The sequence below is a fragment of the Triplophysa dalaica genome, chromosome 25, assembly GCF_015846415.1.
Source record: "Triplophysa dalaica isolate WHDGS20190420 chromosome 25, ASM1584641v1, whole genome shotgun sequence".
NCBI lineage: Eukaryota > Metazoa > Chordata > Actinopteri > Cypriniformes > Nemacheilidae > Triplophysa > Triplophysa dalaica.
The window spans coordinates 12,403,426-12,417,061 of NC_079566.1; the positions used below are offsets into that span (position 1 = coordinate 12,403,426).

At 39.6% G+C, this 13,636-nt stretch overlaps 1 protein-coding gene across 2 annotated transcripts; it reads right to left on the reverse strand.

Annotated features, from left to right (window-relative positions):
- Positions 1-201: 201 nt before the first annotated feature.
- On the reverse strand, positions 202-12,079 carry brd2a (bromodomain containing 2a). 2 transcript variants are annotated; one of them, XM_056740995.1, is made up of 12 exons: positions 11,460-12,079; positions 6,954-7,248; positions 6,604-6,741; positions 6,295-6,439; positions 6,010-6,203; positions 5,448-5,906; positions 5,208-5,336; positions 4,447-4,659; positions 4,062-4,327; positions 3,615-3,931; positions 1,882-2,010; positions 202-1,631 (listed from the first exon to the last, which is right to left on the reverse strand). In XM_056740995.1, exons 2-12 carry the CDS (start codon positions 7,224-7,226, stop codon positions 1,501-1,503), a joined length of 2,394 nt encoding a protein of 797 aa, XP_056596973.1. In that variant the 5' UTR covers positions 7,227-7,248; positions 11,460-12,079; the 3' UTR covers positions 202-1,500. The 2 variants fall into 2 exon arrangements, with proteins under 2 accessions (XP_056596973.1, XP_056596972.1); XM_056740994.1 differs by having other exon boundaries at positions 9,919-12,079.
- Between the last annotated feature and the right edge of the window lie 1,557 nt (positions 12,080-13,636).

Consider the following 13,636-nt stretch of genomic DNA (forward strand, 5'->3'; position numbering starts at 1 on the left):
AAACACAGAACACTGAATAATATTATACAATGTTATTCAAGTATGTGCATCCAAAGATCGGTTCCATGGAAATCAAAACCACAACCTTTGCTCAGCTAATGTAATGCTCTACCGATTGATCTTAAGGAACACTACTATATTTATTATTTGACATTATTTGTTTTTATTATAGTTTAGTAAGTAAAGACCAAGGCAAAAGAGTTTAAGAACATCTCACCCTCTTTATTCATGTGAAATTTTCAGATGAGAATTATGGTCACACAAAGCATCTGTTGAGATGATGCTAGTAGCTTAAGGTTTCTTTCTGTTTGTATGTTTTCTGTTGTACTCTTGGAAAAACAAACCCATATTAGCGGTGGAAACAACCAGCCACAACACTAATAAGTCATTTTAAACCAGAAATAAACAAAGAAAAACAACATGGGTCATATTAACAGATACAAGCTGCACAACTGTTACATATGTACACATTTTTGTGGAGAAACAAAAAGTCTCATTGTGTAATAGTTTCTTGTATGATCCTGAAACTAGGTTTTCAAATGTCTTTTAAAACCATGTCCTTTGAGGGTTGGATTGCTTTGCAGAACTCATAAATTGTGCGTTAATTCTCTGGGCAAATAAAAAGCACACAAACAAAGACAGCCAAGATTTACAAGAGTTATTCAAATTCACACCCATTTAAGCAGCGCTGTACCTCTGATAGTGCATCTCGCTCTCAAACACTCTTGTGATCGAAACCACATAAGGAACAAAAAATAAATTATGTATCTAGAGATGCATATGCTCAGCTGAATGTAAAGACCACGATTCTGTATTTTATATTCGAGATATAAAATTTCGCCAATGGGGATTCTGACTGGAATAAAGCAGGCTGGATGGTGAAGTGATAAGATTCAAGTTTTAAAACGCCACTAAGCTAACATTGCCACTCAAACAACGATGGCTGGCGTTATTCCCCATTCTCCTGACTTCTGGGTATACAGATGGCATTTGAATAGGTGGAGCTCTGTTTTCGCTAACGCTTAGAAGGTTCATTCAAATGTACAACCAAGCTTCATTACATCCACGTACGCGCAAGCGTGTATACGTCACACGTATTCGCTCATGCAAACAAAAGTGACAGCAGTTACCTCTCAGAGCCTTTTGTTTTCTTTTGACAAACAACTCATAGGTCAAACGAAAAGAGGGAGAGAAAAAATTCACAAAAGCAAAAAAAGTCAAGATCTTTTGTTTTCCCTACCAGGGAATTCCTTAAAATTCTTCTTTATAAAAGAAAAAATAGATATTTATATCTATGTACATTTATATACACAAGAATGGACTAACGGAAACAAGTCCCAAACGAGACAACGAAGCCTTATTTTTCAGTCACGTCTTTGTCCAATAGTTCCCAGAATTCTTCACCCTCACAATGCTTAATGCGATAAATGCTCTTCGTTCTGTTAACTTCTTTCTGTTTCTGGGATGGAGTGCATTTCGACATGAGAGTTTTTATTTAGTTCAGTCTGAATCAGATTCACTGGTGTCAGAGGATGAGGAAGATGAGGATGAGGAAGATGAGTCTGAACTGGAACTGCTAGCGCTGAGGCGCGAAGCCACAGCATGAGGTTCCATCCCAGTGGGCTTCTCCACTGAAACAGAGAAAAGAGAGGGATCTTAGTCCATTTTGCATTGATTGAGCCAAGTCAGTCCACTTCATGGCTATATTAATGACATCATTGTGCGGCTATTACCAATCACACAATTACAGCACTTTCCTTCAAAACAAAGAGTAATATTTGGCCGACTTGTTAATACACATGCATATTCTAGAAAAATATCGGCTGTAAGACGAACTTTTATTCAGCCACCATATTGACATGTGTGATCTTATATTCTTACCTTTGGTTTTCTGTGTTTTTTTATTACAGTTGAGCTGTCCGCTGACGTCCTGCAGTCTTTTCTCCAGCTCCAGCTTCTTCTCTAAAGTTATCTCCTCACGAGTTTTACCTGCAGTGCTTTTGGTTCCCACTGGAAAACACAAGACAAACATTTTCATTAAAGACATTCATCAGGACCGTCCACTAGTCATCCAACAACAGTACAGTTGTTTCAGACATCATTTATTTCTTTATCGCATACAATTTTTAAGGTCATCCTGTTTTTTTAAATGGAACTCCTGCAATTGTACCGTATGGTTACAAGCATTCTTCCAAATATCTTTCTTTGTGTTCATATGGCACTAGTATAGACTTTAACAGTTTAAAAATGATCCAAGTCAAAAAGAATTTAGATATTTTACACTCTATACTGGTCAAAAATGAATATCCAGATCTAAGATACAACCCACCAAACAAACCATGCTTGCCATCTTTAACATCAATTTCAGTTGAAAGGTTAAACAATTGAACACGGTCACATGGGGTGTGATTAGCTGATGTAAACATCTAAGCGACGAATGAAAGAACAGCATTGTGTTCACAGGAAGGGCAAAGGTCAAATGACAGTCTACCTGTGGAGTGTTTATTAAAGGGACAGTTCAACCAAAAATAAAAGGTTCTGTCATTTACTCTGGAAAAACGACAATGTAGTCAAGAGTGCCCCAGAACTGTTTGCTTTCCTACAATCTACAAAATATCTTTTGTGTTCAACAGAAAAACAAATATGGTGGCCAAGAATTGTTTGGTTGCAAGCCTTCTTCCAAATATCTTTCACTGTGTTCATCAGAACAAAGAAATTGATACAGATTTGGTACAAATCGATGGAACGGTTCCTTTAAATGTGGATAACATGCTATTTCATGCATTCTGACTTCTTTACAATCTTAAACGTTCTGGTTTCTCCAGCTAAACATGTCAACTTGTCAAAAAATGAGTTTAACATATGACATGGAATTTCTGTCCTCGATTCACTCCACCAGAGTTCGGAAAGTTTTTTTCGAACATGGATTCACGTTTCCTAACAAGGGTTCTTCTATTGGACAATTCTCCTGGAAAAGCACAAGCTAGCGAAAGAGCACGTCCATACATCAACCAGTCGGCGTGAGAGAGCACGCCCATCAATGACGGAAGTTTAGCTGTGTTTGCTCACTACATTTCAATGATGAATTTTATATAAACGGTGGATATAACGCTGGATTTGGAGATTGTTTTAAACTGATAGGAGGTACGGTCCTAACGGTAAAAGATCCAGACATGAACCGCACGCGTTGTCAAACTAAGTCATACATCTGTGTTTTGTTGGCCACCGGTACATTCGTGCATAATATAAACAACACAAAGGGATATAGCGATGATGCATTGTGTGCCCATGCTGTAGTTCTGCCCCCCCCCCCACGCACGCCTCCAGCAGCTCGTGATTTTCAGAAATAATCGAACAGCTGTATCCTCCTTTTATGAATTTGATCAAACTAAATACTCTTCGAATATACAAAGTATGCAATAGTACTGTATAGGCACCCAAGATTAATATGAGATTGGCAGAAACTGTGTGCATTACCTCATCTTTCACATAGGGTAGGTGGGGCTAAACATTGTATTGTGGGTGTTTTTTTAAGTGGACATCAGCTGCATTAGAACAAATGTACTCCAATGACCGCATAAACAAAGAATATTTCAATCAAGATGTGTATTTACCAAATGATTTCCGCGGCTTCTTCCGTAAACACATCATGACGTATCTCTCCAGCTCACGTAGCGTGGACGGTTTGAGCATCTCAAAGTCAATCTCGATCTCCTCTGGGTTGGTGTCACGCAGCGATGGCTCTCGCGACTGGATGATGTGCACCACGCGACCCAGTTTCTCGCCCGGTAATTTATTGATGTCAAGGCTGAGTTGTCGTTTCTCGTCGTAGCTCATAGGACTGGTCTCCTCCTCTTCCTCTGAATCATAGTGGGGAGTAAGACCACCGTGGCTCACGGGTTGGGCGTTGAAGGCAGATTTCTTTGAGGATCTGGAGGAAACATGAAAAATTAAAAATCAGCTATAAAAAAATTCAGAGCTAATAGAAACCTGCTAAGCTTCAGAGCAAAATTTCACAGACGTTCAGCACTTTGAGTTCTACAATTTTTTCCGAAACTTACTTGCTCTTGCTGCTCTTTTTATTGGAGCTCTTCTTGCCCTGAGTGGACGACGCTGCTGATTTGCTATTCCTCCTGCTCTTTGGTGTCTTTGAGAGCTTTGGCGTTTTTGCTGGCCGGATGATGGCCTCCTCCTCAATCGTGCTCCTGCCTCGCTTATGTTTCTCCGGCTTCTTCTTTTTCTTCTTGTCCTTCTTTTCTTTCTTCTTCTTGGGTTTGACGATGGGGGTGGAGGACAGCGCGGCCAGCTGCTCGTGCACCGCCTTAAGCTGCAGATGAATAAGTTAGTGAATTTTTATGCCATTTTCAACCCCAAGGTTCCTGCAGCTCAAAGTAAACATTCAACTTCTGTCTTTGAGCTAAAGAGCCGCTTCAGTTGTGTACACACCTGTTCTTGAAGTTGGGCCAGGCGATGCGCTCTCTCCTCCTCGCTGTCGGAGCTCAGGCTGCTCTCACTCTCGCTGCTTATGTCGCTTTCTGATGACGAAGAGGATGAGGAGGAGGAAGAAGAGTGACCACCCAATCCGCCGCCCAGGGAGGCAGGTGCGAGGGACTCCAGGGGCTCGTCGGGCATCTTGGCAAAGCTAAACTCGAACACATCCTGAAAAAAAAGGTTTTGATGAAAACATGTAACAACACTTCTAGATTCAGACTAATCTGCAATCAGAAAAACAAACAATAGAACTAGTATTAAAATATTTTCTGTAATTTTTAATTATAGTTAATGTAGGCCTTACACTAAAACAGGAATTTGAGCCAAAGCTGTCTACACCGCAAAATAAATATCTTTATAAGATAAATCCAAATCTCCGATACATTTCACTTTCACTCTAAAGCTTCTTTTTAAGAGTCAGGGGACATTTCACGAGAAGAAAAGCGAAACAACTCACATCTGTGGATCAGCTTAAACCTATTTCTAGAACTGAATCCGAATAGAATTTGTAATCGGTTTCAATGTTAAATCTCTAAAGGATGGAAACTTTTATCGCAAAAGCAGATGTACATGAAATATGATAATCAAGATAGTGTTGATTATCATATTACATGTACATTTCATTGTATAAATCGTAACAATGATATAATTTTGAATGGCCACGTAACGCATCAGACTACAGTCGATACAAGGAAAAGAAAGCCACGCATCTGCACCTGTAATTTTCGCGCCATGGCCACCACATCGTGATCTGGAGGATTGTACTTGTAACAGTTTGAGAACATTAGCCTGATGTCAGCGGCAAACTGAAGCGCATCCCTGTACTCTCGGTGATCCATTTTCCTCTGCGGACAGACAGAGACATGGACATTTGGTTAGGACCAGCTCAAGTCAATGGTGCTGTACTTGGGATCATTCTGTGGTTGGTATACCCAAATAAACCGAGTGGCACACACCTTTATTGTGCTCAGATCCATTGGATATTTGATAATATCATGATAGTCATGAAGTCCCAGTGTTGTAGCGTCCACCGGCTTGTAGAAGGGCCATGCGTAGGCTGCGTGTTTCTTGGACAGCAGCTCTTTGAGAATCCCGCTGCAGTATCGAAGCTGCTGGCTCAGTTTCCCCCGCCGCACCGGTTGGTGTGTGTGCTGGGAGTCAGGCAGGTCTTTCCGTGGTGGCTTGATGGGTCTGCCGCTGCCTCCACGTCTTGGCAGAGCGTTGTCTCCGACCAGGCCTCCGGTGTGGACCATGCCAAGAGACAGGCCCTGTTTAGGGTCAACCCCTAAAGTGGAGAGGGTAAGAGGGGAGTCACCTCCGCCCATTCCGAGACCCATGCCACCCACACCCATGGTGAGGGGCATGCCTGTGGTGGTGGGGGTGGTGGTGTCTGCCTTGCGTTTGACACCCTTTTTCTATGGAAAGAGAAAGATGATGGTAAGCAAACGTGTTAAATTGCATCTTAACAATATATTCTGAAGCATTTTTATATATATAAATGTTGCTCTTGGTCCTTACCTTAGCAGTAGGCTGGGTAGGGGGCAGCCCCAGCAGTGCGGGGGTGCTGTGCTGGCGGGCCAGTGTCTTTGTTATTAGCATCTGCGGTGGAGTGGAGAGGATTGAATCAGGGGTGTCAGGAGTGGGTGGGGAGTATGACTGGGACACCGATGATATAGCAGGAACTTGATGAGCTGTTGTTACTCCACCTATGCCTAAGAGATGGAAAATAAATGCATAAACATTTGGATCATGACAAACAAACAGCATCTAAATACCAGCAATTTTGAAAAATTCTATTCTTACCTGATTTGCGGCCTTTTGGGGGTTTGCCTGGTTTGCCTCTGGGGGCAGATGAGGGAATCTCTTCTTCCTCTTGGGGCATCTGGGCCACCTTCTGCAGGAAAGCCTTCTCCAGAGACTGAGCCATCAGGACGATGTCATCGGTCGGCTGTGAGACAATAAGCAAAGAAGACTTTTAGACCACGTGGTATGCTCTAGAGGATGTAATTGAGATGTGTGCTTTGGTCTGCAAACCTGTGCAACTCAACAGATAAACTTTCCTTAAAGAAAAAAAAAAGGCTAAGATCTTTGGAAGAAATAAACAAAACTGACCTTGTTGTAGATGTAGCAGTTGGTGAACATGGTGTTGAAATCCTGCATGCACTCGCCAGCACTGCGGTAATAATTGTTCTCCAATCTTTTCTTGATGGTGCCCATGTCCATTGGCTGTTTAATGATTTTATAATAATCCTGAATGAGATAAAAGAACAAATTTTCAAAGTGTCAAAGTTTAGTCCAGGCTTGTCTTTTGACTTATTACATGTTGTATCACAATCCAAAAAAATAATGAAAGATATTAAACATCATGCTTCACTTCAAAACTCCCTGTTGGTGCTTGTTAGCTTAGAAAAGTCCCAAGGTCTCAATCTTGAACCAATTCATTTTAAAATATAGAAACTCACTGGGAGGTTGAGCTTGGAGGCATCCACTGGTTCGTGGAATGGCCAGGCGAAGTGATGCCTCCACAGTGTCTTAACTAAAGCCTTCTGAAGGAACTGCAGCTGGTTGGTCATGCGGCCCGGTCGATTAATGTCCCGCACGGGGGGTTGAGGGGGTCCGGATGGAGGTGCGTGGGGCAGAGCAGGCCCTTCAAAACCTTCATACAGCAACGACGGCTTGCGGATGCGCTTGCCAGGGCCGGAGATGGCCTGATCCATCATTAAGGCCCCTTGCATGCCGTCGTTCCCGCCCAAAGAGCTGTGGAGAACAGGAATGAGGTTGATGAGGGAACAGGGCTGTGTAGAGCACATTGAAAAGCAGAAAAAACTAAAGACGCAAATATATGGAGAGACTTTAAAATATTTTGTGTTTTCCTGCAGACATAACTGTTCGGTAACTAAAGACATGCCAGAGATAATACAAGGAAAGGTTCCATGGACTAAATGAAAACACATAAATTAAACATTCAAAGTAATAAATGGGATCAGGTCATCAATCAGACCCTTACTAACTGTTACTACATGTACCAATATGTATTTATAACTGCCCTATCAGCAGTTTATTTGCCTGGCTTGGGTTACGCTAAATAGCACATACCAAGTGGATGCACCACAGCCCAACTGGGAACTTGGGGTGGGTTCTAAATCGACCTATTAACCCAGACTGGACAATGTTGGGATTGTCATCAAGTATCAACCAATTAGTCTGGCCAACAGGCCAAATGATTTGAATTACAAACCAAACCTTACACCTAACCTTTGACCTTATGTCATAACATCATTCCAAATTAAGTTTGCGATAGTTGCTGTAACTAGATGATTATCTTGCCATTTTAAGAAAGTGGGCAACACTAACTTATACTAAACTAATACTGCTGTACAAACCCACTGAAGTTCTTTAAACCTTTATTTTACCCATAATTACCTTATCATTGTATCAGTTACACCGCTTACAACGCTAAAATTGTATGAATATTGCAAAAAATGTATACATAATATAAATCCCAGATGAAATGGCCTTGCTCTTGTTTATTATTTGACATGTCAGAAAGTATATCTGCAGTGCTCCCATAAATTGTTGTAATTGTTGCATGTCGCGTTTAATTTTTATAAAAAAGTTTTATAAATTGTCATTGTTGGGTTATCTAACAATGACAAATTTCAAATTCCTCCCTAAAACTTACCTTTAGTGGTTTATCTTATGCATTCTCAGCAAAATGCAAATATTTCTGTATTCTAGTGCTCGATGAATAGTCCAAAATGTAGATCATAATTAATTGTTAGATTTTTTAGCAGACGGTTATGTAATACTAGTAAAAGGAGTGCAAAGTACAGGCTACTAAACAAGTATACACTTGAGATGATATTTCGCTTTTCTTTTAAAATGTTTACACACCTTCTTTAGATGTTTAGAAGCAAGTACATAATTTAGCTTCAAATGTTAGTTTGAAACTAGTTTTAATGTCATTTAACTGTCAGGACACGTCTCACACTATAAATCAAAGATATTAAACATTTAGCCTTATATTTACCCAATCAAAAAAAATCAAAGGACAAAACGTTTAACAGAAACTAGTGCTGAATGATACAAGCTCACAGCATTGACATTGAAAACTTGTTATTTTATTAGAGCAAAATATCTGGAATACAAACAATGTTTGGAAAGTAAGAAAACACTGTAAAAACAAAATGTTAGCATAAATAAAACATGGATTCCCTCTCTTATAATGTGGGTCTGATTACATTGTCCCAACTACTGTAGTCTGTTTGGGAGGGGGCAAGAGGCAGAGTTCAAGTCGATCATTTAACTACATGGGTTACTTAGCAACCACAAGGAACAACTCCACATATTATTCAGTGTTGTACTAATAGATTTCACAAAACAATGGCAGTCACCATGAAAAGCCACTCTGATCTGATCACACGGGCTTAACGCCGATGGAGCCGCGTGCAAAATGTTGACAAACTCCACGTGGTGAAACGGAAGCGCATAACAAGGGAATAGTTTCAGGGCATGACGAGTTTTAAGGGTAAAATATAACATTTAATACGAACTACAGTCATCACTATGCAAGACAAACGCATTTAAGTCTCAAATACAAAAATAAATTAAAAAATTAAACTCGTTAAATCTTTTGAATCTGTGTATGTTTCCGTAACCATGGAATCCCGCCAATAAATATTTACGACCCAATTTAAATCCAATAGCTACGTATTACATACCACAGTAGTGATAACGTTTTAAGTTTAAAAATAAACGTAACGTTAGCGTGTTTTACAACAATTTCCGTTATGCAACATTTTATGTCACTATTGATCCACATGGTTACAGTAACGTTACCCTATAAAAACGCTATTTAAAATATTTTGTTATGAATGCAATGGCTTTCCAATGCTTTACTTTTCCCTCATCCTAAAAACATATCCGTTAATCAATGTAAACATTTCCTATGATTAAAGTTACTAGACACTGATAGAATTAGCCGGGCTTGCTAAATTACCGTTAGCACTTTAGCTAAGCATTCAGACGGGATTTACAGTCAGTTTTACAGTACCGGTGACACAAACGACAAACATTAGCGGTAACGTTTAAACCAGATAGTTAAAACATCGGCAAAGAAACGTCATTGAACTGCCTCTCAGAGTGAGAATGCGCCTGCGCAGTGCACGCGACCAGATGCTCGTTAAAATTGCACTTTATACAACTTTGAAGACCAATTGCAAACTGACCCTGCAAAAAATAGTCCCCAGTACTACTGGCATCGGAAAGGAAAACAATGTGGTGCGAATAGTCCGGTATTTCCCGCTTTGTTTTGCCACAGATTACAACTGATTAAAACGAAATAATTCCGAAAGACGCCAAATAATAACAATATTCCAACATTTTCGTTCACAGAACAAGAGTAATGCCATTTACTCGAACCGGTACCTGTCAAAGGGCGGGCTAATGGCCGTCTCCATCGGGATGGATCCGGATTCAGTTTATTAACCGGTTTCGTTCGAATATCCGAGTTTCGCGGCCTTGTTTTTCAGACTTCCTCTATCATCCAGCTCACAGCTACAATGAAATGGCGACGCGAAGGCTCCGCCCGACTTTTTATAAACCCAACGACGACGCCATTGGCTGATGTAATGCCATAGTACACCCCCACGCATTTGCTACAGGCCGCTCTAGACGTCCGTCAAATAGGCCACGCCTTTAGAGCACTTTCAGAACAATTCGTGGATTTTCGCAGGTTAAAGCATTTGTACGTGAACTACTATCGTTCAAGACATGAGACAATAATACAATCAAATGTTTTCGAGAGTAGTTTTAAACACGCAAGGATAGGAAAACAAACACTACGTTTCTCAGGGGTTTCTGTTACGTCAACGTATCTCTAACAAGCTTCGCTGATTGGTCCACCAAAACTAAGGCGCGATCATCCAGGGCAAGTTGGAAACACGCCATTGGTTCAGCCGATTGGTCACGCGCGTGAAGCAAATGCTGCACACGCACACACAGAGCTCACCTCGTTTTTAGCTCCCCGAACTCCTAAAATAAGACTACAAAACTTCACTTAAACAAAGTATTGTTTAACAAAAACTTGTAGTAGTGCCACGTCCCTAAAGGCTACAGGGAAAATACGACGACATCGAACACAGAAAGGTGTAATATTGTGTAATTAAAACAACACAATATTAAAACGCATCGTGGTAAATAAATAAAAAACGTAAAGCCTGTAATAGTATTCAAACACATAAACCGTGCTCGACGCCCTTCACTTCTCGGTCGATTCAACATGGCCTACAAGGAGTGTCCGCCATAAAATGACGCAGCAACTTTGTTCCTTCAAACGACGAATTTCGGTGGTTAAATCTATAACACACGACTATAATATGAACCTGAACACGCAAAAATAACCGAAAAGACAAATTATTACACGATGAAAAGTAATCGCATTCTTAATCGAAAGTTCTAGAATAGTAACGCACAACATTTTAGGCCACAAACGAAATCTAACCACCAAAATGATCATCGTAACTCAAATACGTTTGTTCGCCTTATTAAGTTTTTATTTAATGCGGCACCTATCAATATTAACTGATCTCATCGACATTTTTAATTACCCAGGTTACATCATCTCAGTAATCGGCTGAACTACAACAGACTTCCCTTCTAAAACGATAAACGCACATAATCTTTCTGAAAAGTCACGTAACTTTAAAACATACAACATTTGAAAGTTTTAAAATGTAAAATCGCCAGGGACAACAGATTTTTAGAAACTATACTGCCGCCCATCCCCCACTGCCAAGGTTACAGATATGAAACAATGTCACAGATTGTTAGAAGCCAAAAAACGCACTTAATCGGCCAAATGTGTTTATCTGTACGTTGTTTAAATAAAAATGTCGAATTTAAATCTTGTTTAAACAACGATGAACAATAATAAGAAATGTCTTTAAAACAGGTCTCCTTCCATATACCTCTATCCAGATTAAATGAAATAAAAAGGAAAAACAGAAAATATCGAATTCCTCATTGTTTTAAAAAATCCTGTTTTTTCTTCTTGTCCTCGGCCACGTTTCTTTATTCAGCACATTACCCTCAAACATGTCCGACTTCTTCTTCCCCATTCATTGGATCGACGTGGGGGCAGGGTGAGTCACGTGACACATACTCAACCGCTCGTATCGCTTGAAACCCCGTTTTAAACAAGATTTCGAGAACCATGTCGTCTTTTTGATAAGCGTCACAGCACTAACAGCATTCCTTAGTGATAAAAGACTCTGTTTTGAATAATCCTTAAAATGTAAACGAATATTCAGTCAACAAAGTTAATAAATCCAGAACAAAGAAGACGATGACTAACGTTGCAGCGCCATGATTGGATGGAAAAGATCACGTGTTCCGCAAAGCACCGCGCCAACGCAAAAATAAACCAGATGGTTTTTCACCCAGATAAGCTTCTTAAATAATGCAATCCGATTTCCTGCTTGTGTTGGTTGCATTGCTTCGATATTGTAATTCAGTTAAATAATACGCGTCTCATAACTAAAACGGTAACAAGCGCGAGAAATCCGTGTAATCAATAGCTTTCATCTCCCAAGAAAGTCTTCTCTGCGCATGTGCAGTTTCATTTGACTCCCTTTCCCCGAAACCCCACAGTTGGTGTGGCCTATAGCATTGGAAATGTGTTGACTGTTTTGACTTTAAAATAAGCTAACCATTAAATATAACCAATGTACATTTAGTCAATTTCAATCAGGTCCCTGCAAAGCAATAAATGATGCAAGGAGGAATGATGTACTTTTTCATTGTTGGTGATAATCTCCAATTGTATTGACAATAAATAGACAAAGTTATACAGATTAGTGTCACACAATTAACCAATCATGACTTCATATACTAGTTATAACTACATTATAAGATAACTTCTATTTTCCCCAACTATTGGACATTTGCATTAAAACATATTATTCTATGGTTCTCAAAACTCATAGTTTTGGCAATTAATATGATTTTTTTCTTCTGATGGCTTGATGCATTTATGTGTTTGAATATAATAAAAACTCCCTAAGCTTCTTAGCTATTTGACTGTTATACAACATATAACAAGCCAATAGCGTCTTATGGAAGAGCATGACAAATGAGAAAACACAAGCATTGTATTTTCCCCAACTATTTGACATTTGCATTAAAACATATTATTCTATGGTTCTCAAAACTCATAGTTTTGGCAATTAATATGATTTTTTTCATCTGATGGCTTGATGCATTTATGTGTTTGAATATAATAAAAACTCCCTAAGCTTCTTAGCTATTTGACTGTTGTACAACATATAACAAGCCAATAGCGTCTTATGGAAGAGCATGACAAATGAGAAAACACAAGCATGGCATGTCACTCAAGTTCCACACAGCTGAGCATAGACAACACAAACCCAGTGACTCAGCGTCACAAGGCAACTTGGCCAGCAGGGGAAACAGTTGCTATGATTCTTGCTCTTCCACTTTCTTTTTCATAATAGTAGGATATTCAGATGCAGCGGGTTTGAGGAAACATGCACTTGTACAGTGTAATGTACACTGTTTTTTATGATCAGTTATCAGGTTTCTGCATTGACAGACATGCTTTGTTTAAAGACTGAACAGAGACTATGAATAATTTTCAAGACCTTTATAATGAGGATTGTGGTGTTTTGACTAGATTGGTCTAATCACATTTTTGACTAGATTGTGCAAACAACAACATGTCGTTGTATTCACAATGTGTTTGTGCTAATGTCATTCGGTGTATTGTAAACCCTTTTTTATTTATGTAACTTTTCCAATGAATAAAAGTGATAATAGAAAGAATAAACCTTAAAACATATTGTCTGTTTATTATTTCTCTCCCTAAACTCAGTTTCGGCCCAGCCTTTTCACTAAACTAAACTGTGTCTGACTCCTCATTGATAACAGGAGATTCTTTGAGGTTTTACAGGATCATCTGTGAAGTGTTTTATTTGGGAGACAATCTGGCTAGTCTTCTACTTTAATTGTTGATCTATTAGCAGTGATGGTCCCGTGATTCTGACAACCATTTGCACTTCTTTTCTGAAAGAAGAAACAAAGAACCATCCCGATGGCTTTTACACTTCCACTACACAGGTGTGAAGGG

Excerpts from the sequence above, each read along its gene's own strand:
- brd2a (XM_056740994.1), bottom strand. The coding sequence starts at position 9,950 with ATGGAGACGGCCATTAGCCCGCCCTTTGACAG. Across the intron at positions 6,440-6,603 it reads ACTGCTACATCTACAACAAG|CCGACCGATGACATCGTCCT; the intron begins GTCAGTTTTGTT and ends ATTGTCTCACAG. Across the intron at positions 2,011-3,614 it reads GAAGCCGCGGAAATCATTTG|TGGGAACCAAAAGCACTGCA; the intron begins GTAAATACACAT and ends TGTGTTTTCCAG.